We start from the raw sequence: 24,353 nt of genomic DNA, 5'->3' as shown, positions 1-24,353 counted from the left end.
ATGAGTCACGCTTCTGTTTTGTCAGTGATAGTCACCGCAGACGAGTGTGGCGTCGGCGTGGAGAAAGGTCAAATCCGGCAGTAACTGTGGAGCGCCCTACCGCTAGACAACGCGGCATCATGGTTTGGGGCGCTATTGCGTATGATTCCACGTCACCTCTAGTGCGTATTCAAGGCACGTTAAATGCCCACCGCTACGTGCAGCATGTGCTGCGGCCGGTGGCACTCCCGTACCTTCAGGGGCTGCCCAATGCTCTGTTTCAGCAGGATAATGCCCGCCCACACACTGCTCGCATCTCCCAACAGGCTCTACGAGGTGTACAGATGCTTCCATGGCCAGCGTACTCTCCGGATCTCTCACCAATCGAACACGTGTGGGATCTCATTGGACGCCGTTTGCAAACTCTGCCCCAGCCTCGTACGGACAACCAACTGTGGCAAATGGTTGACAGAGAATGGAGAACCATCCCTCAGGACACCATCCGCCCTCTTATTGACTCTATACCTCGACGTGTTTCTGCGTGCATCGCTGCTCGCGGTGGTCCTACATCCTACTGAGTCGATGCTGTGCGCATTGTGTAACCTGCATATCAGTTTGAAATAAACATCAATTATTCGTCCGTGCCGTCTCTGTTTTTTCCCCAACTTTCATCCCTTTCGAACCACTCCTTCTTGGTGTTGCATTTGCTCTGTCAGTCAGTGTATAATAGAAATTTCTACTTCTGGAAGATAACCTTACATTGTGTGTGTTTGAGTCATCAGTCCATAGACTGGTTTGATGCAGCTTCCATGCCACCCTATCCTGTGCTAACCTTTTCATTTCTACGTAACTATTGCATCCTACGTCTACTCTAATCTGCTTGTCATATTCATACTTTGGTCTACCCCTACCGTTCTTACCACCTACACTTCCTTCAAAAACCAACTGAACAAGTCCTGGGTGTCTTAAGATGTGTCCTATCATTCTATCTCTTCTTCTCGTCAAATTTAGCCAAGATATACGAACAATTTGTTGGTTATTTTGATCCACCTTTTCAATACAAATTACAGTTTGTGTTGCTAAGTTGTAATGTTACAACACTAATTTACCGGGACATGTTTTGCTTTTATTCACAAGCATCATCAGCCTATACAATTGCCTCAAGGTTTGTCATTTTTGGTTTGTTGTTACAAATTTTATTACATTGAATGTAAATCTAATTTCAGTGATAACAATATTTAAAACAAGAATAATATACACATAAAAAATTATGACAATATGTTCTGCGATGTTAAAATGGTTTAACTCTTAATTCTAAAACACATTGACGTCCAAAACACAGTTTTTAATTTGGCTAAAAATTGTTTGCAATGTTAAAATAAAATTGATTCAACTATAATTTGGCATTAAAATTTGAGTCATAAATATAAATATAAATATTAAATGTTAATATATAGGAGCCATAGTTTCTGAAGTGCGTTGGTTTCTAGAATACAGTAACATTTCAGTATTGCAAATTATAGTTAAGAATTGTGCTCTCTAAATAATGTTATTTAAAAAACTGTAGTTTTGCATTATGCGTGATTAGTCATGATGATAATCTAGAATTGAAGTCTTGAGTTAGTTGGAAAATGGCTTCTAGATTTGATGAGGCTTGCTGCTGCAATTTGGCAATTTGATCAGAGGAAGTATTGACATATTTAATTCTTGTTTGTAGCGACCAGACTCTCCGTTGGAAGTTGATTGTTTTGATGTAAGTTATGGTTAAAAGGGGCTTCAATCCAAATTTTTGAGTCCTGGTATCTGATTATGTTACTTTCGATTTATGGAATGGAAGAAGCATCAATTTGTCTGCTGCTACAGAATCTTGTGGGCCTTATTGCGTTACTGTGACTATTGTCTGTTGTGGCTCTACTCCTTGTCATGTCTACATGTAAATTTAGCCAAATCGATCTCCTCTCACCAATTCGATTCAGTATCTCCTCATTCGTGATTCGATCTATCCATCTCACCTTCAGCATTCTTCTGTAACACCACATTTCAAAAGCTTTTCTCCTCTTTCTTTCTGAGCTAGTTATCGTCCATGTTTCACTTCCATACAATGCCACGCTCCACACGAAAGTCTTCAAAAACATCTTTCTAATTCCGATATCAATGTTTGAAGTGAGCAAATTTCTTTTCTTAAGAAAGCTCTTCCTTGCTTGTGCTAGTCTGCATTTTATGTCCTCCTTACTTTTGCCATCGTTAGTTATTTTACTACCCAAGTAACAATATTCATCTACTTCCATTAAGACTTCATTTCCTAATCTAATATTTCCTGCATCACCTGCCTTCATTCGACTGCACTCCATTACTTTTGTTTTGGACTTATTTATTTTCATCTTGTACTCCTTACCCGAGACTTCATCCATACCATTCAGCAACTTCTCGAGATCTTCTGCAGTCTCAGATAAAATAACAATATCATCGGCAAATCTCAAGGTTTTGATTTCCTCTCCTTGAACTGTGATTCCCTTTCCAAACTTATCTTTGATTTCCTTTACTGCCTGTTCTATGTAAACACTGAAAAGGAGAGGGGACGAACTGCAGCCTTGCCTCAATCCTTTCTGGATTGCTGCTTCTTTTTCAAAGCCCTCGATTCTTATCACTGCAGACTGATTTTTATACAGATTGTAGATAATTCTTCGTTCTCGGTATCTGATCCCTATCATCTTCAGAATCATAAATAGCTTGGTCCAATCAACATTATCGAATGCCTTTTCTAGATCTATGAATGCCATGTACGTGGGCTTGTCCTTCTTGATTCGATCCTCTAAGATCAGACGTAAAGTCAGGATTGCTTCACGTCTTCCTACATTTCTTCTGACCGGGCGAGTTGGTCGTGCGCGTAGAGGCGCGCGGCTGTGAGCTTGCATCCGGGAGATAGTAGGTTCGAATCCCACTATCGGCAGCCGTGAAGATGGTTTTCCGTGGTTTCCCATTTTCACACCAGGCAAATGCTGGGGCTGTACCTTAATTAAGGCCACGGCCGCTTCCTTCCAACTCCTAGGCCTTTCCTATCCCATCGTCGCCATAAGACCTATGTGTGTCGGTGCGACGTAAAGCCCCTAGCAAAAAAAAAAAAAAAAAAAAAAAAAACATTTCTTCTGAAGCCAAATTGATCTTCTCCCAACTCAGCTTCAACTTGTTTTTCCATTCTTCTGTAAATAATACGTGTTAAAATTTTGCAGGCATGAGATACTAAACTCATGGTGCGGTAGTTTTCACACCTGTCAGCACCGGCTTTCTTGGGAATAGGTATAACAACATTCTTCCGAAAATCGGATGGGACTTCTCCTGTCTCAAACATCTTGCACACTAAATGAAATAACCTTGCCATGCTGGTTTCTCCTAAGGCAGTCAGTAATTCAGAGGGAATGTCATCAATTCCAGGTGCTTTGTTCCTATTGAGGTCACTCACAGCTCTGTTGAACTCTGACCTCAAAATTGGGTCTCCCATTTCATCAGCATCAACAGACTCATGTTCCAGAACCAAATTATCTACATCTTTACCTTCATACAACTGTTGGATATGCTCCTGCCATCTTTCTGCTTTGTCTTCTTTCCCTATAAGTGGCTTTCCATCTGAGCTCTTAATATTCATATACCTAGATTTCCTTTCTCCAAATGTTTCCTTGATTTTCCTGTATGCAGCATCTACCTTTCCCAGGACCATACAGACTTCGACATCCTTGCACTTCTCATTCAGCCATTCTTCCTTAGCTGTCTTGCACTTTCTATCCACTTCATTCTTATACGCCTGTATTCTTTTCTACCCTCTTCATTTCTAGCATTCTTGTATTTTCGTCGTTCATCAATCAGGTGTAGTATCTCCTGAGTTATCCACTGATTCTTAGTTGATCTTTTCTTCCTTCCTAACATTTCTTCAGCAGCCCTACTGACTTCATTTTTCATGACTCTCCACTCTTCCTCTATAGTGTTTCCTTCAGCCTTTTCATTTAGTCCTTGTGCAACATGTTCCTTGAAACAATCCCTCACACTCTTTTCTTTCAACTTATGTAGATCCCATCTTTTTGCATTCTTTCCTTTCTTCAATTTCTTCAACTTCAGATGGCATTTCATGACCAACAAGTTGTGGTCAGAGTCCCCGTCTTCTCCTGGGAAAGTTTTGCAATCCAACACCTGGTTTCTGAATCTCTGCCTAATCATAATGAAGTCTATTTGATACCTTCCAGTGTCTCCAGGTCTCGTCCACATATACAGCCATCGTTTGTGGTGTTTGAACCAAGTATTGGCAAGGACTAAATTATGATCAGTGCAGAATTCAACCAGCCGACTTCCTCTTTCATTCCTTTGTCCCAATCCAAATTCTCCTACTGTACTACCTTCTCTTCCTTGGCCTACCATTGCATTCCAGTCTCCCATCACAATTCGATTCTCGTCACCTTTTACATATTGTATTAAATCTTCTATCTCCTCATATAATCTTTCGATTTCTTCATCATCCGCTGAACTAGTAGGCATATAGACCTGCACTATTGTGGTGGGCATTGGTTTGGTGTCTATCTTGACGACAATAATTCTTTCACTATGCTGGTCGTAGTAGCTTACCCGCTGCCCTATTTTCTTATTCATTATTAAACCAACTCCTGCATTTCCCCTGTTTGATTTTGTGTTGATAATTCGGTAGTCGCCTGACCAAAAGTCTTGTTCTTCCTGCCAACGTACTTTACTTATACCAACTACATCTAACTCTAGCCTATCCATCTCCCTTTTCAGATTCTCTAACCTACCACAAGGATTCAAACTTCTAACATTCCATGCTCCGACTCGCAGAATGTCAGTATCCATCTTCCTGATGATCGCCCCCTCCCGTGTAGTCCCCACCCGGAGATCCGAATGGGGGACTAGTTTACCTCCGGAATATTTTACCCGGGAGGAAGCCATCATCAGTACATCATTCATACAGAGAGAGCTGCATGTCCTCGGGAGTTAGTTACGGCTGTAGTTTCCCGTTGCTTTCAGCCGTGTAGCAGTATCAACACAGCTAAGCCATGTTGAGTATTATTACAAGGCCGTATCAGTCAATCATCTAGACTGCCGCCGTTGCAACTACCGAAAGTCTGCTACCCCCCTTTCGATGAACCATTCGTTAGTCTGGTCTCTCAACAAATACCCATCCGATATGGTTGCACCTGCGGCTCGGCTATCTACATCATTGGGACACGCAAGCCTCCCCACCGCGGCAAGGTCACATGGTTCGCAGAGGAGGAACCTTACATTAATCTACTGAAAATGAAGAAAGATTACTGAAAATGGTACTCATATGTCGAACCCCTGTGTGTGGGAGACGCACATGTAGAATACACCCACGGTATCCCATGCCTGTCGTAAGAGGCGACTAAAAGGGCAACCTAGGCGTGGACATGCATTGCGGTTTGATGTCATGTGTTGGACCTCCTGTCGATGGGAGGGGCTGAAGACATTCTCAGGTAATCCCTGCCTGTCGTAGAAGACTACTAAAAGGGTCATGTGGCCATGATCCCGTCTTTATTTTTTATTGCTTTTTGAGGGTTAGTTGTAGACTGATTCCAAATTTTTGATGTGCGTGCTGCTCGGAGATGGGCCTCTTACGTGAGCATCATGTACCCTTGCAGTAGTATCCGCCTGACAACACAGGTCCCCGCACAGCCGAATGCTGAAGGACATATTATTATTATTTGTTTTTTTATTTTTTCTCTATACTTAGTGCTCTATGCACACTATGGAGTACATGCTATTTTGGGTGACTGGAGGAGGGGAGTCTTAGTGCCCATTGCCTCAGTCGTCCCATATTAGGCATCGTCCAACATCGGACCCCGGGAAGTACCGGCTATGACCAGGTGGTTATTGCCTTGGCAGCTTGGTTCAGCTACAGAGACCCCTGATTGGTAGAGGTGGCATTTGGGGAGGATGATTTTCGGGCATGGCTTTGAAACGTCATCGACCTGCCCAAGGTGGTCCCCCACCGAATTCTTTAACTTTTGCTTCCCTGAGGGGTTCAGCTCCTTGGGAACATGCGCAACATGAAGGAATGGGATCCAGCTTCCCTAGATTTCTAGTTGCTACCAGAACTGATGGGCACGATTTTAAGCTGGTAAAATCTATCCTTTTTAGTAGACACATTGAAGGCATCTATGGAAAACTTGAGGATCTCAAGAAAATGCGTAGTAGTAGTTTGGTTTTGAAGACTCGTACAGCACTGCAAGCCGATCGGTTGCTTAAGAGCAACCACTTTGGCGAAATCCCCATCAAAATGGAGGAGCACAAATCCTTAAATCTGGTTTGCGGAGTCATCTTTCACCACGACCTTATTTTGAACACTGACGGAGAGGTGATGGAAGCCATGAAGAACTGTGGCGTGACACATGTCCGGTGCATTACGTGCAAGGTCAATGGTGAAGACGTTGGCAATGATGCATTCATTGTTTCTTTCAAGTTGTCGGTGTTGCCAGACAAAGTCAAGGTAACAACTTATCGTTGTGATGTGAAGCCGTACATCCCGCCTTCTATGCGACGCTATCAATGCCAGAGTTTCGGACATATGGCATCTCATTGTTCGAATCAGTCTGTGTGTGGTACATGTGGAAGAGTAGCTCACGGCGCGGAGGAGTGCACAACTCCGTACAAGTGCATTAACTGCTCTGGTCTTTATTCTCCTCAAGATTTTAACTGTCCGACATATCTGAGTGAGAAGAAGATCCAGGAGATCAAGACCCTGGATGTTCTTTCCTACCAGGAAGCGCACCGTAAGTTTAATTGCACGAATACACCTGCCCGTACACTGAACTACAGCATGGTAGCTCAGTCTCTCCCAGGTCCATCTTTCACAACATCATTACTGGTGATGATCGCTGCGCCCAAGGCAGCTGTTGCTCCTGAGGGCAAAGTCGCAAAGAGTATAAGCTCGAAGGTGGGGACCTCCCTTCCTTCGACCACCAAGAAGTCTGTGCCAGCTGGCAGTTCTAAGCCGGCACAGAAAGGGCGGAAGGCTAAGTCTCCCCCCTTAAGAGGTTGGCGAAAGCCGTGCCCACGCTGGCGGAGGCGGCATCGTCGACCAGGGCTGGGAAATTATCTCCCAGCCTGTCTCAACTTAAAAAGAAGGTGGAGAAGAGGAGCGCCCGTACCAGATATTCCCGCACTTCTTGTACGGAGGGGAAATCATGCCCTTCATCCGGAGGGCATGAGTCTGCGCCAGCAGGTACGCCTGCTCCGAAACATGTGCGCTCCCCTCGTAGGGGGACTTCCCACCCCCGGAAAGCGTTGAAGTTCTGGGCATCAGTTCCGCCGTCTGTCAATGACGGGATGAACGTCGAGCTGTCGTCTACATCTTTGGATGTGGATGTTGATAGTGTTTAGGTTTGAGAGCATCTTGTCGCTCATAACATAACACTCTTTTTTTACTCCACACTATGACACTGTTACGGTGGAATTGTAATTGTTATGACAGGCATCTTTCTGAGCTGCGTCAGCTCATTAGTGAGTTCGCGGCGAGTATAGTCTGTATTCAGGAGACACACTTCAGACCAGGTCATCATACGGTCTTGAGAAATTTCAGACTATACTCGACAGAACAATTTATGCTCACCGGGCATCCAGTGGCGTGGGTATTTTTGTTTGTTCTGATACTCTTTAGTTAAGAGGTTCCTCTAAGAACCCCACTGGAAGCAGTTGCGGTACGGATACCGCTGCCTGTCATAGCAACAGTGTGTAACGTTTATTTTCCACCAGGCCAGCCTCTTAACATAAATGATGTCACTGACCTCATAGATCAGCTTCCAGCTCCCTTCCTCTTATTGGGTGATTTTAACGCCCATCACCCCGTATGGGACCCTGAAACGCCTTGCGCCAGGGGAATGGATTTGTAAACATTAATAACAGAGCTGGATTTATATATTTTGAACACAGGTGAACCGACTCATTTCAGTGTCTGTTATGGCACATACTCTCACAAAGACTTATGTCTATGCAGCCGAATGTTGGTTCCGCTGTTTCGGTGGAATACATACGATCTCTGTGACAGTGACTATTTTCCCATTATTCTTACTTTGTTGAAACCAAAATCCGTCGAGGCTCCTCCTCGATGGATTCTTAAACATGCTGATTGGCCAAAGTTCACATCACTCGTTATCTTTAACGAGACCCTACGGACTGTAGACGTTGATATAACTTACATAACACAAGTTATCCTTGCTGCTGCTGAGGAGTCCATTCCCTCCTTCTCAGGGACTCCTTGCCGAAAACTCATTCCTTGGTGGAACGAAGAAATTGCAGCACCTATCAAAGAATGCCGTCCTGCTCATAAACTTTATCGTAGACAGCCTACTATGGCCAACTTGGTAACATTTAAAAGACTCCACGTTAAGGCACGAGTTTTTATTCACCAAAATAAGAAAGCTTCATGGGAGAGATATGTGTTGTCTATGACATCACATATTTGCCTTGTCAGACAACCAAGTGGGGCCCGAAGGAAAACACGGACCCTTCGATTTATCGGAGGCTCTTCCTGTCCGTTGTTGGCTGGTATCCAGGTTCAGTCGTCGTTTACACGGATGGCTCAAGAACAGACACAAATGTGGGCTGTGCGTTCGTTGTCGACACTGATAGGTTTCTTTTTGCTCTGCTGGAAACCTGTAGTGTGTACACAGCGGAGCTCTATGCTCTGCAGTACGCTCTATCCAATGAGTGTCGACACTTTCTTCTGTGTACTGACTCCTTGAGCTTGCTGCAGTCTGTTGATACATGTTTCCCTCGACACCCTCTGGTGCAGCGGATCCAGAACCTGCTGGCTGGGTGTTTGGATGCTGGCACCAGAATCACAATTTATGTGGCTCCCAAGCCACATGGGTGTAGAGGGAAACGAGGTAGCAGATAAGGCTGCCAAGGAGGCAGTAACACTCTCAGCTGAGACATCTGGTTATGTCCCATTGGGAGGAGTGGCAGGCCACTCCACTTCCAGGTAAGCTGAGAGCGATGAAAGGTACAACGAAAGTATGGCAGACTTCCCTTCGGGCTTCTCGGAGGGAAGCAGTGGTATTATGTCGTTTTTGGATCGGCCATGGTATCCTAATGCACTCTCATCTATTGAAAGGAGAACCCCTCCAGTGTGTACTTGCGGCGATCATTACCGTGGTGCACATCCTTACGGAGTGTGTGGACCTGGTCGATCTGCGCCGTAGGTTAACACTCCCAAGTACCATCTCCCTCATTCTGCAAGATGGTGAGCAGTCAGCAGAACTCGTTATCCGTTTTATGAGGGATAGTGGCCTTTTTTATCGCGTGTAATAATGTCCTTTGTCTTATTGTATTTGTGTTAACTGCGCTTTTATCCCTTGACTCTATTTTAGTTCGTGTTTGCGTATTTTAATGTGTTATTTTAACTTCTGACATGAATTATATATCTGTACTTCCAGGCAATGCCTTATTCCATTATCACCACAATTTTTTTAATTTTTTGTATTTTTACTTTTATTAGAAAATAAGGCATTGCGAATTAGATCCACTGATTGGTTTAATCTCATAATCATTTTTCATCACCATTTATTTTTAACTCTAGTCAGTGTGTGTGATAGTACATATATCACACCCTCACACTATATGTAGAAGTGAGAGATATTATTGTCTGTATTTGATTATTATTATTATTATTATTATTATTATTATTATTATTATTATTAAATTTGTATATTTGGTCATTAATATTTGTAAGCTGGGAGGTCTCCATATGTGGCATGAGTAATTTGTTTTGTACCACGGTTGGGAAAATCATTGCTATTATAACTCAGGAAATTGGTGTGACTCATGCGGGCATCCCCGTTTGATGAGATGGACTTGTTGATGTAGTCGGAAAGTTCTGATGACTCATGTGAAACACCCCAGAGTCTGTTATTGTCTTGGGACCAGGAAGAGATTCAGGGTGTGGTCTTGACTAGAGGATCTATTCATGATTGGCTGGCCAGGATCAGTCTAGATGTATCATCTGAGAGGAAGGGGGAAGCGCAGGTCTATATAAACTTTGATATCACAGTGAAAGGAAACTGGATACACGATACGGGAGTGAAACTGGATGTACGGTACTGGAGTGACACTGCTGCACGGTACTGGACTAGACTTCAAACGTTTGTGGAACATAGTCTTTTTATGTTTGTGGAATGTGGCTGACCTACAATTGCGGAGGGCTTAGGCACTGGGTATTGTATCACTTTGTGGTGGCCTGGTATTATATGTTGGTGAAAGCTATCTCAGAATTTCCATAATTTATGTTCAGGAACGACAAGCTTGTGTTGTTTAAATCTAAGAATTTCGTTTTTGTCCGTATTGAACTGAGAATGGAAGATAGGAAAACTTAAAAGGGTCCACCTTTTCAATACAAAAATGTTATAGTTTATTTATAACATATATTTGCACTTGGAACTAGTTTCGACGCTGTTTTGGCGTCATCATCAGCCAAAAAACTCATAACTCATGCTCTATTTTGGCTGATGATGACGCCAAAACAGCGTTGAAACTAGTTCCAAGTGCAAATATATGTTATAAATAAACTATAACATTTTTGTATTGAAAAGGTGGACCCTTTTAAGTTTTCCTATCTTCCAAGCTTGTGTTGCTCAAGTGAGCATATCTTTAAAACAAGTGTTAGTGAACAGTATTATGAGGTACAGTATCTGTGTGATATAATAAGTGCTGATTATGAGAATCGGCAAGTCGTGTTGATACAGAGACAGTGAAGGGTACTTATCTACATATATGTACATTGTTCAACGGACTAACTACAAATGGTGGCTTGGTACTTGTTTTCGTTTTTCCACTGTTTTAACTGTTGTTGTTGTAAAAATGGAGTCTTCGAGTAATATTTTGTGTGTGTATTATATATTTATTTTTGTGTGTTGATGAGGTGCTCATGCATGGATTTTATTGAGAATAGAGTTAGTTATTTTAGAATCAGTGGAGTTATTGATGAACCTAGGTGCAGTTCGTACTTATTTAGTTGTTTTCAGAAGGTTAGGTAAGGCCTGAAGCAGATGTACCAGTACACAGTATTATGTATATGCTCTGGGAGATAAAGAATTATCATGCTCTATTTAAATTCGAGGGATCCATTCTGGTGAACTCTGAACACTACGGACATTTCGATCAATTATTTTTATTAATTTAATTTATTTCAAGTATTTTATTAAGTTTTGAGTTATTTATGATTATTAATTCTAAGAGTAAAGTTACAAATGGCACCCAAGCATGGGGCAATGATTATAGTTTATTATTATTATTATTATTATTATTATTATTATTATTATTATTATTATTATTATTATTATTATTGGTATTTACATAAACATTACAAGTGGATACATTTTAACATTTTAATTATCATCTCATGCCATCCATTTCATACTGTTAGGGGCCGATAACCTCAGATGTTAGGCCCCTTTAAATAACAAGCGTCATCGTCATCATCATCATCATCATCACTCATATTTGGGTGATGATGACAGATTCCCTCTGCTTAGATGTTCATGTTGGCTGATATCCTTTTCCTTTGGTTGGGATGTATAGTTTCATTACGCCGGCTGTGCAACTTCTGTTTAGGCACGCATGATGACTGTGGTTTCCATTGTTGCATAATACTGGTATGGATCCATTGGTAGTCGAGTTGAGGTTGTCCCTCATTGATTCACAAACATGATGATCTAATAGTTTCTGATGAACACTGGAAACTAACACCACATTTAAGAATATGGCACACCAGAATTCACACAATTGTTTCCTAGCGAAGTATACTTACATTAGCTCTCCAATGTGTAGTAAGGAAACACTACATTTTGGCAGTATGTTTCCCTGTTCACATAGACTTGCAGGATTATTATAGATATGACAGGCAAACTTTTAGGCTTGTATGGGCTGAGTTGTATCTTGGAAAAGTTCGTCACTACCACCGCTCCTTGCTATGACTTGCAGGTTGAGCATAGCTTGCTCTCTGCTGCTTCTTCCGATGTTCCTCTCTCGTAGAATATTCCCAATGTAAGAAAATCAGAATGATAGAGCTTCAAAATGATAGAGCGCTGCAAATTGATAGAGTTTCTGAATGATCGAGAATTGCAAATCGATAGAGTGTGTGCACAGGTCACCTCATGTCTTATATTAACTCATACTCGTAGGTATTACCTGTAAATTCATTTCCTGTTGGCTTATATTTCCACCTGAATGGTAATTGGTTCATCATAACATCGGTTGAGAGTTCCAGAAAAGTTTGTTTCATTTATGGAGCTACGCAGACATTTGCTTCTCCCTTGGCGATGTCTCTTGGTATTCAGCCTTGGCTAGCACATGCTGGTGACAAAAAGAAAGACAAAACTTCCCTTCATCAACTCATGCAAACAGCTTGCCTCACTTTCATGGTCAAGGACAGTTATACAGCTGATCTGCTTGATGTATTAAATGTAGATCAGAATACCTGTACTCCTTAAAGAAATGTTGTTGTCTTCCTTGTAATTAGGACCAAAGTGGATGGGTACTATATATAATGTTGATATCAAAGAATGAGATCAGTGCTGTATTGAATAAAAAAGCAGAGGCCGACTGGGTTTAATTCCAGAGGGGGCGACAGGAAAATCCATGACCAGCCATCAGCCGTACACCAGAAGTGGTGAGTAAAGTGAAGGTCCTTGTCTCAGGTGGTAACCATGCCTGCCAAAGGACTATCGCATGTAAGTTGGGGATGTCTGTTTCAACAGTTAACACCATAATAAACAAGGACCTGCAATTAGAAAAGTGGCATAAGCGTCGAGTTCACAAGCCATTGCCTCGCCACATTTCGGAACTTTGCACTAACGCAAGAAAGCTGTATGAGGGCTATCTCGTAGGGGACAGATGGAAAAATGTGGTGACATTAGACGAAGCATATGTGTATCTTAGTGATTGTAACAAATCCCGCTCAATTTACTACCACCCTAGAGACAAAAAAATGTATCAGACATTATAAAAAGAATGCCAGGGAAGTTTTCCAAGGGGTTTCATGATTATCATTGGATACTGCTACAATGGCAAGTTAACCATTTGCTCTGTCGCTAATAAAGTGAAGGTGAATTCTATATATTATCAGCACTTACAACACAGATATCCTGGCACTGTATGAGAGGGCCAAAAAATCAGGTATGGGTACATAAGATAAAACATCCAGCCACACCTCTCATTCGACTCGTCTGTTCGTAGAGAATGGAGATGGAAACTGGAATCTGTGCAATTCGCTTTACTGACATTCCGGTGAAGGCACCCGATGGGTCACACGTGGACTTCTATGCATTTGGACTCCTAAAAAGGGCCATAGGAAATAGACATCCATGCGCTTTTAATCCATTTCATTGTGTCTTTTTTGGCTTTACTCCTGTTTTCATAGAATTTGACTATTTATTTTGTAAGTCTGTCTTGGTGCATTCTTCTAATGTGTCCATAGAATCTTAACCTGCGTTTTCTAATGCCACTATGGACATTTGTGTATTGTTTAATTTCCTGTCTGCCTGTAGTCAGTATTGTCCGTCAACAAGTGCTGGGCCTAGAATTTTCTTCAAAAATGCAGTCGTGTTATCTATTTAAATATCACCTGAGGGCATTTAACTGCCAGCTTGGAGAGTGAATCAGTGAATCAGACTGTGAAAATCAAATGATTGTTTCCTCATGAGAACTTAATTTTTGATTTCAAATGTCAAGAGAGGCATACTCTGTAAGGGGAGTTACAAGCCTACTGTATATGCTATCAATTCTTAAAGACTGATGTTCTCAACTGGTGAAAATCAAGTTATCATTTTGTCATGGGATAATTTTTAAAACAAGGTACCTTGTTGGAACACTTTCAACTGATAATATCCGTTTGTTTTTTTGGGAACTCATCACTTCTCAATAGATACTGGTTTTGGAAACATATTTATTTATATTATTTTCTATTACCCTCGATTTACTCAAAATTGGCTTTATTTAAATTAGTGAAAATACTCTATATTTTTCTTTTGTTAAAACTCATTTCCCCAGTACTGGCTTAACCCCAGAATACTAACATACATAAAATGAATGTGTATGCATCACTGCTCCTTCCCGCGTTACCCTCAACAGATCACCTGCATGCAGTGCTTCTACTGATCAATGTGATTGATGTCATTGTGGCATTCAGATGAATGTGTAAGGAGCGAATGCCGAGAGAGTTTTTTTTCTGGTAAGTCACTGCGCTTCTTTAAATTGATGCATTATCATTTGCGAATTATTAATATGTAACAGATACTTTAATGTTGTCATATGCGGGTAGGTTGCTCATTCTTGATGAATGCTGTATAGTATTAGGCATGTGGCTTTCCAGGACACAATGGATAAATGAAGAATGAAATAGGAGTTCATTTGCCATATTCTTGACGAGCTGGATGAAGATGAGAGCGGGGAAGACAAGTCTTTAGAAGCTGAATCTGAGCAGCACGAAGACTTTCCAATGATGACCAGAGCAAACGTCTGACGTCTCCAATGATGATCCAGTGGCGATGATTCCGAAGATAATTTAGACTTTGATCCAGGTTTACGAGCTTCTATTGAAATTCAATAAATTGAGCGGCTATTGCAAGGGAAATCTTAAAAAGGAACTAGGTAGAGAATAATAGAAGCGACTAATTCAAACAGCTCAACCTCGAGAACAGCTTTTTGTTGACTATGAAGTGGATAAATTCTTTGGTAAGGATCGTCATATATGGAAAACAACTGATTCAAATGCAGGAAAATACCCACACACACAAAAAAAGAACATAGTTCATATCTGCCCAGGACCTACATTGAAAGTAGAAGCTGATCCACTTAGGTGTTTTGAATTATTCTTTACCAACAACATAATGTAAATTATATTTTGCAGTTCTTAAATAATGTATTAGTTCTGACAGCAATGTGGAGTTTTTGTATTGTTTTAGCGTAGATATGGACATTCAACACTAAAAACTTCATCTCTGGTCCGTATTGAAAGGAGATAACATACAATAGAGGGAAATTTGATTGATCCACCTTTTTTCAATACACAATATCTTGTTGGTATAACAACATTTTTATTCAGTACCGGTTTCGGTGTCTATGGACACCATCATCAGCTGAAACAGGTCGTTTGAACAAAGATATACAAGTATGTAGTACATATAATAGACTTTTGGTAATAAGTGACATTAATAGGATGAAGTAAAAATATAATGCTTAACAGAATATTAACAAGTTATTTGCTTGTTGGTTAAAGTATAAAATGAAAGTGAAGATATTAACAAATGTTTAAAAACTTGATCACTTTGGATCGCTGGTAAACACTAGGTGAAAATAAAACATGGACATCCAAAGACAGACGTAGTATGCAGTCCTTCCACAGAATATTGATAATAATGTAACATAAGTAAGTTTGATGGTGGCTTGTAATGTCAACTCATAAAAAGAAGCCGTCAATTATGAGGTACTCATAGAAGTGGATCATGTTGCAGGCAAAGAGATATGGACATACACGTAAATTTTATGTATGTTGGTATTGGGAAAGTAACGAAAAATGTTAGTGTTCTAGGATTAATATATCTTTATTTAAGAATGTTCACCACCTGTTGCTATTTCTTGATGGATGCAGTATTTTTGCATCTGTCTGTTGGCCCAGACCAGAGCAAACGTCTAATGTCTCACTCTCATTTATAGTTTTTATGGTTGTGACAGTATGGAAGCTATTGTGGTATTTGTTGTGCTAAGTAACGATACTCTGAGCATGATTAGAGCATCTGGATGTCATGAAAGGTGCTACTCATAGGGCTGTTCATCCTGCAGTAGCATTTTGTGGCCGTGTGAGGAAAGCATTGGCAACCTACTACACTCCATATCATGTCTTTTACGCCTCACTTTGGTGCCGCCATTAGGTTTTGCTGTTTTAACTGCATAACCATTAGTGGTGCTATTTGAGGATCCTACCAGCCTCCCACCGGAAAACTTAACAAACAAGAGTGTTTAATTTTGATGTATTGGTGGTAGATGGCACAAGAAAGATTTCTTGTTGGATGAAATTCTTATCTCGAAACAATGATTGATAGATGAATTGTTTACTATAAGATCATTGTTATCACCACTGTCATAATCCTTCCTATTGCATATTACTTGGTATGTAGAGTAATTTAAGTTTTTTTTTTTCAATTAGAGGTAAGATAATTAGAATACATGGCATTGCATACCAGAATTTTTTAATTATTTGATTTTTTTTTCTGTTCTATGTTTAGGAGAAAAGAAAAAATCACCCACTGCTTGACCATTGCTGACACGATGTGTCATTCGGGTGTGAAAGGTGCATCAAACTTCTCTCATCTCCTTAGCATTGCTATTGAAATTCTCTTGCAACTGTGTGATGATGCTGACTCTGATGTTCGCATGATAGCAGATGAAAGCTTGAACAGGATCATTAGGGTAAGACCTAATATATGATTTGGATTTAAACTGTACATATTCTCTAGTCAGTTTGTATGAAAGGGAACATTTGATGCAGGATTTAGTGCCATAAGGAAAGTGATGGTGAACTGTCTCACTCCTCTTCTTGCATAGTATGCCTTTAGTAGTACTGCTACTGCTGTCAGTGTATGTGGTTTCACTATACTTGCATAATTTTTAGTGGTGCTATTTGGAGATCCAACCAGCCTCAAGGCTGTACCTGACAGATTTAATGCCATATTTCAGATAAACACTTGAGATTGAAAGATACAAAGGCATGGACTAATAATATTTGTTAAATTTTGAGGAGATAAATATACTGCCAGAAAAATGATATGCAACATCCTCAAGGACTGTGTTCACTGGTACCACGGTATAATATTAGCATACTGAGGGGTGGTTGTGTTAGCGATTCATGTGTCACGGACATCGGCGATCAGTTGATGCTCAGGAGGCCTGTCCATGCGCACTGTGTTCTGACTCTACATGCAGTAACTGTGCTGAGATTAGAGGTGACAGTCTTTGCAACATTCATTCTAGAGTACAACCATGCCGCGCTGATGAGTATGTGCTCCTGTTGAACAACTGCAGCCATTTGAACAGGGTCACATTGTGGGTCTGCGGGAAAATGGATGGACGTATCTATGGATTGCTGCATGTGTAGGGCATAATATATCGGTGGTGTGTCGCTGCTTTCAGCAATGGTCTGTGGAATATTCCCACACTCGTAGACCAGGCTCCAGACGTCCGCATATTACAGATGCATGTCAAGATTGATGGATTGTGAGAGCAGCAGTGGCCGACCGTACATCATCCCAGAACGAAATCTGGTCACATGTTGCACCTGCTCGGTCACCAAGGATCATTGGGAACCATCTGCTTGCAGCAGGATTACGATCACGTATACCTCTGGTCAGGCTACCACTGACACCGCGACACCGCCAAGCACGGCTACTCTGGTGTTGTGAAAGAGCCGACTGTAGAGGGGAATAAGATAGGAAACTTAAAAGGGTCCACCTTTTCAATACAAATAAATGTTATAAGTTTTTTTACAACATATATTTACACTTGGAGCTAGTTTCGACGCTGTTTGGCGTCATCTTCAGCCAAAATGTGGGAATGAAATTCTTAGATTTAAATGTAGAGGGGAATGGCGCTCTGTTGTCTTCAGTGACAAGAGTAGGTTCTGTCTGTGTACAAGTGATGGATGTACATGTGTACGGTGTAGACCTGGTGAACGGCCTCTTCCCAGGTCCTACCCCAGGCTTCATGGTCATAGTTGGTGTTTCTGTAGAGTAATGTAACCAGTGTCCACTACATTGCACAGGTTGTTGTCCCCATGCTACTGCCATTTCTTTGACAGGAAGATGATGTGCTTTTTCAACAGGGCAATGCATGTCCACATACAGCTGCTGCAACCCAACGTGTTCTGCATGGTGTACAACAACTGCCCTGACCAGCAAGATTGCCGGATCTCTCACTAATTGAACATGTGTGGGACATGATAAAGCAGGAACTTACACGTTCTCCAGAGCCTGCAAGCACCATTGCCGAATTACCTGGGACAGTCTATTGCAGAATGCCATTCGGCACCTGCATTGCCGCCAGAGGGGGGTACACCGTGTATTGATGCGACTATTTGGGCACCCTTTACTATGATGTGTGTTTCATTTGGTCTAAATTTGTAATCGTATACTCCTGCAGTGATGAACTACCTGTCACATCGCTTGTGAATAAAATGACCTTGTCCTTGAGGATATTGCATGTTCTTTTCCAGCTGTGTCATTGGCTAAAAAGGCATGGGATGATCATTGTTGTGTTATTGCAAACATATTTAGAAAAGGAAGGACCCAAATAATGTAAATTAGAAATCCCATTGAAAGTATATATTAGGAAACAATATGATCAGCAAAAGTTACATGAAACATACATCAAACAAAAAATAAATCCCTGATGAATTTAAATACCAAATTATTGTCAATAATAAAAAGGTATTGAAACAAGAAAAAAAATGTCTAGTAATTAGAGTTGGTTAAGGAAGTAAGTTTTCATAACATGTGACACAATATGGCCAAAGAAACAAAACACTTGTACTTCACACGATAAAAGCTATACTTGTTGGAATCTCTCACATATGAAAGCCTGCCTGCAGCATGTTCAGCACAGAAGAGAACTACTTGAGATTGTTACACTTCAGTTCAAGGCAACTTAACACAAGAGTTTTTTTAGTAATAAGTATTACAATGCATGCTGATAGATGTGTGAAAAACATCATTCTGCAACTTGATTAACAAAGAAAAACACTTGAATCTTCAGTTCTTGAAATACATGATGATTATTGCTACAGTGCTGGTTATTAAAATTTCAACACCAAGAAGGCCATGGATTATCACAAACAGATTTTTTGATATAATACCCATCATATACTGATTACCCTTGCAGCTCAGTACAACATACAGAACATGGAAAACTCGGAACTGTCAGGCCCAACCGCAGGTGGCAATAACAGTTACTGCATGATGGAGCATTGAGAGGAAGAGGCTTTGGATTTCTGTCAGGGGTATCTCGGTCCATGCAGCTTCGATGCATGCCCACAATTCATCTGTTGACGCCATGGTTGTCCTGCAGCAAACTAATTGCTGTCTGACCACGGACCACTCATTTTGATGGGTGTAATAAGTAGATAATGAGAGGCCCCGTGAACATGCAGGGCAAGGAAGCAGTGTGATGTGGTGGTAACACAGGAACCATTGGATGTTGCGTGCCATATCTGGGTGCACATTGTCCTGTTGATATTATACCCATCATGGTACTGGGATTTGGTCCTCACCATAGGCGCCTGCAGGATCTTTTCCAGTGGGTGGGGGGCACAGTAACACTTTTCCAGATCAACTTTCTTACTGTAAAGAAGATATATTATTTCCATTTCATTACCGACCTAGATGATGATGATGAGACGCTATCCCTCCCCATTTTTCGTTGCATTTCTTACTTGCTTTGTTAAATGCAGCATTTTGCTGCTCTGAAACTGTTGGTTACATTATGGCCAGAATGGATGTATATTTAGCTTTTCAGCTACTTTGATCATAAAATTTTGCTTTTCCTCTTCTATGATTCTTTATTAAAAGGGTCAGTTCATAAAATTGTTAAAAATAATAAAATGATCATGTCGTATTTCCAAAAATTAGACATAAAGCAGTTCATTAAAATGGTAATGTTAACCCAGTAGCCAATTTTCTAAATGGCTGGATATATTTTGAGAGAACCCCAAATCACTATGTTAAATTAAACCGTAGAAATATCCTCAAAACTCAGCCTGGCTAATAATTAAAATAGCACACACAGTGGAATAATGATTCCAAATGTTTTAAAAAAATTCTATTTTGTACTCACTAATACAGTGAATCATCATGTTTTTCCTCTTCTTCACAGCCAATCATGAATATTTTGCAGTGCTCTCGTTTGAATAATGAAATACTTGTACGAAGTGACAAACTTTGTAATGTTCATTTCATTTTCTCACACACTTAGTTTCATGGCAGTGGTAAAAAGCACTGGCTAGGCAAATGTTCTGTCTCCTTTAAATGAGAAGAAAGAAAGATCAAAATGAATTGTACTGATATAGCAGTGTTACGTATATAAATGGATTAATGCTTAGTTTTGTAATACAATTTCTAGCACACAATCAGTCAGTCACTACTGATCTGCATTTAGGGCAATCACCCAGGTGGCAGATTCCCTGTCTATTGTTTACCTAGCCTTTTCTTGAATTATTTCAAATAAATTGGAAATTTATTGAAAATCTCTCTTGGTAAGTTATTCCAATCCCTAACCCCCCTTCCTATAAACAGATATTTGCCCCAATTTGTCCTCTTGAATTCCAACTTTATCTTCATATTGTGATCTTTCTTACTTTTAAAGATACCACTCAAACTTATTCGTCTACTAATGTAATTCTACGCCATCTCTCCACCAACAGCTCGGAACATACCACTTATTGCACTAATAAATCTCATTTTTGATCCAAATTCAATATCAGTATAATATTAAAATACCAATATATTTTTAAAAATCTTCCCCCTATTCAATACAGTATATTATTTCTTATAATTAGGACTTATACATTATTATTAACATCCCAATTGGGACATGTTTCGCTCCATATATAGGGCATCGTCAGCCAATAACTCACACCTCAAAATCATGAATAATCAGGATACTGATTATGTTTTGATGACCTGCATTATTCCTAAAGTATAGTGGATGTTGATTAAATGGTACATTTTCATTTAGTGTTCTTATTTGACTAATTAAAGATTGCTTTTTTAATTATAAAAACACATAAGATAAATACTGAACACTAGTGTAAACAATTATTGGAAACACATTAAAATGTTCTTAAATTAAAATTGGTTGACTGTATTGTCAGGTTCTTATACTTGGTCTTGTTGTCGACTAATTAAAATTTGATTCACATTAGAACACTTATACATGAAATAACAAAATAAGTTACACAGTATGATCATCTACTAAGTTACGAATCTGGTTAAAATTCCATAATTTTGTTTATTATCATAATTAAATACTACTGTCATCTTGAAATATCCATATAACTAAGCTTTCTTGTTACTTGCTGATGTTTGTCAAATATAACTTTCCTATATTTAGGTGTATGTCCTAATTGTGATTGATTGAAAAACTAGAAGGCATTATTATTATTATTATTATTATTATTATTATTATTATTATTATTATTATTGTTGTTGTTGTTGTTGTTGTTGTTGTTGTTGTTGTTGTTGTTGTTGTTGTTGTTGCTGCTGCTGCTGCTGCTGCTGCTGCTGCTGCTGCTGCTGCTGCTGCTGCTGCTGCTGCTGCTGCTGCTGCTGCTGCTGCTGCTGCTGCTGCTTTTGTTGTTGTAGTGTTGAAACCAGCATCATTCATTGAAATCCATATATTGGCAAAATGGATGGATGTTGTCCAAGTCATTATTTGCTTGTTTTAGTTATGTTTAAGAATTGCTTGCCACTTGTTGCTGACGTTAATCTAATGGGAGACTTCTAAAAATTTATGTTTGAAGATGGAATCTGTTGCTTCTGGTTTTCAGAATGTAGCTATTTAAGTGTCTGTAATAAGAGGAAAAATATTATTTTAGTTCTAAAGTGTGTGAATAGATACTATGGGGAGGCTGCTTTAGAAACTTCTACTTATCCCCTCGTCTCTTGTGTGGCTGGCTTGTTTTGTTGACGGTACATTTTTCAATTTCCTTCTTTATCAACTCCTCCACAATCAATCAATACAACTCTCTCCCAATCTTCCCCCACCAACTCTCCCTTACAGATGGTTCACAAACATAATGCATCGTCCACCCGTCCTTCCCCTATGCACCCCCCGACACAGCCTTCGCATAGTTACAACACGCGGAACACAAGCGCAGCGGCAGTTAGTCGATCCAAAATTCAACCATCAAATCAATACAATATTCTTCAACAACATAAGTTCCACAATCAACGTTAGAATTTGTCATTTGGATGAAGAAAATAACCACAACTATTCAACAATCTTTTTTAAGATACCAATCTTTTTTAAGATATCAACTCAATTACAAAATATCCAATTTGAAGCAACAAATATCACCACCCTCTTTGCGTCAAATCACACCAACGTAGTGATTGACGACCCATTATTATTTCGGCAAACTCACATGGTTGACTCAACAAGTTAGTCCAATTGTAAGTATGTGTTAAACACAATCTCACCGGGCTAAGTTATAAACAAACTTTATGAACTGTTGACTGATCTCTTATAAATGTTTCGAGTAATACACGCCAACGTCAAATAACGACATTGGCTCAGTAATTAGAATGCTTTTCCTTCCCATTTTATACTCAACATTGAACTTATTTTATACGTTTTCTACTATGTATTAACTTGTTAATGTCCTACATCAAACATTGACTAAGGCTCAAGCCATCAATCATGTTACTTCTAATCAGTCAACGCATCCTTCTTTAACTGAAACTATGCACAAATTTATCATTGTATTAGAGTTTTAATTATCTCAGAAACATTTTATTGATGAATAGTAAATTTTATCCTACATACATCATTTTACAATATTAGAATAATCTTTAACCAGGTACCTGGTAAAAAAAAAAGGTATTGATATTGACTGAACATGCCTCACAAGAAGAGGCGAAACATGTCTCATTATATTTCAACAGTGTTTTAACTCATATGTTAACATTCTGCATTGTATTGAATAGGTGGTAAAATAATAAACATTTTCTTATATACATTATAAGTGGTATGTTCCGAGCTGTCAATGGAGAGGTGGCATGGAATGACATCAGTAGACGAATGAGTTTGGGTGGTGTCTTTTAAAGTAGGAAAGATCACAGTATGAAGATAAAGTTGGAATTCAAGAGGACAAGGAAGGGGAGTTAGGGATTGGAATAAATTACCAAGGGAGATGTTCAGTAAATTTCCAATTTCTTTGCAATCATTTAAGAAAATGCTAGGAAAACAACAGATTGGGAATCTGCCACCTGGGCGACTGCCCTAAATGCAGATCAGTAGTGATCGATTAACTGTGCCTGCAGATATGTCCTACATACGAAGAAAAAAATTTTAAGTTACACTCAAAAGGTACAATGATGTGTGCTGATTTAAATGAGGGCTAATCCCCATTACACACAAATTAGGAAAAAGAAAGAAATAGAATCTTAACACAGAGGCACCGAAAATTAGTATCAGTACCTAAAACGCTTCTGGTAAAGAGCAACGATTTTAGGTGCTTGTGTTAAGAGAAACTGAACTACGGGAGGCAACCTGAGGGAAAGTTGAATTACATGTTAGTTACAAGGTTAAATAGGGAAAAGGGAATTGCCTCCAAAAATAAAATGTGAGCTTAGCTCAAAAGCTGTCATTACAACAATCTTAGTGACGAACGTGAATCCCGAGGATAAACTTCTGCGCAATAAAAGAAATAATTACATTTAAATGAAGTTAATGTCCGATAAACAAGAAGAAATAGTCTTTACCCTGAGACAGGTATCCCATGATGGGATCGATGCAGGAGCACTATCACACCCAAGGATGGTCAAGAATCAAAGACGCGGAGCCTACCTCTCTCCTATGGAAGGAGCCGATGAGATCGAGAAACAGGGAATGGTGCAAGCACCAAGGTAATCAATCTGGATACGGAATTTACTCTAGACTTTCACATTCACCAATAATAATTAAGCTTATTTTGACCAATCAAAGGTCTCTTCATTCTTGATGATCCAGAAAAGTCTTTTGCGCAACAGGAAATGTGCTTCTAAAAATGGAACGTGTCTGTACACTCAGTTACATAAGTTAGATACATAATAATTTTAAGACTCATAGCTACATTATACAAAAATATTTCCAAAACAGAGTTTTACCTTTTAGTTCCAAAACAATACAAACAATTTTTCAAAACAATAAATGAAGAGGCTTCCATCATTTCCCTACTGCTGTCCCAAATATGTACCAACTGCACATCACTGTCATTCGAGAGATCAAATACATTCTGTATGGCATAGGAGTGATGGCAAAGCTCTCCTCACACCATTCAACAAAGTATTGATTGGAGTAAAAAAAAAAAAAAAAAGCTCTAATCACAAGAGAAACCAACCTTTTAAAATATTCTGGTCTGATTTGTTCTGTGTTTGATATTAATAGATATGGCGTTATTTTGTGAAAACTGACATGTTATGAGTTTTGTGTTACAATGTACAAATATACAGGATGCAAGCATGCACATGACGATTTACAGTTTTGTGGATGGAAATGACAGGATTTCCACTAAGGAAAGTAAAATTCCTGTTATTTTTCAGTAAAACATAATACAT

General features: G+C 39.7%; 1 protein-coding gene across 1 annotated transcript in view; it reads left to right on the top strand.

Annotated features, from left to right (window-relative positions):
* Positions 1-24,353, top strand: part of htt (huntingtin) — a 900,697-nt gene that overhangs the window by 86,463 nt on the left and 789,881 nt on the right. Inside the window, exon 2 of the mRNA XM_067142878.2 lies at positions 16,275-16,458. Within this exon, the coding sequence (XP_066998979.2) occupies positions 16,275-16,458 (184 nt within the window). The remainder of the gene's footprint in view (positions 1-16,274; positions 16,459-24,353) is intronic.

Source organism: Anabrus simplex, chromosome 3 (assembly GCF_040414725.1).
Source record: "Anabrus simplex isolate iqAnaSimp1 chromosome 3, ASM4041472v1, whole genome shotgun sequence".
Taxonomy (NCBI): Eukaryota; Metazoa; Arthropoda; class Insecta; order Orthoptera; family Tettigoniidae; genus Anabrus; species Anabrus simplex.
The sequence above is the reverse complement of the archived record's forward strand: the minus strand, read 5'-3'. Positions and strand labels throughout refer to the sequence as shown.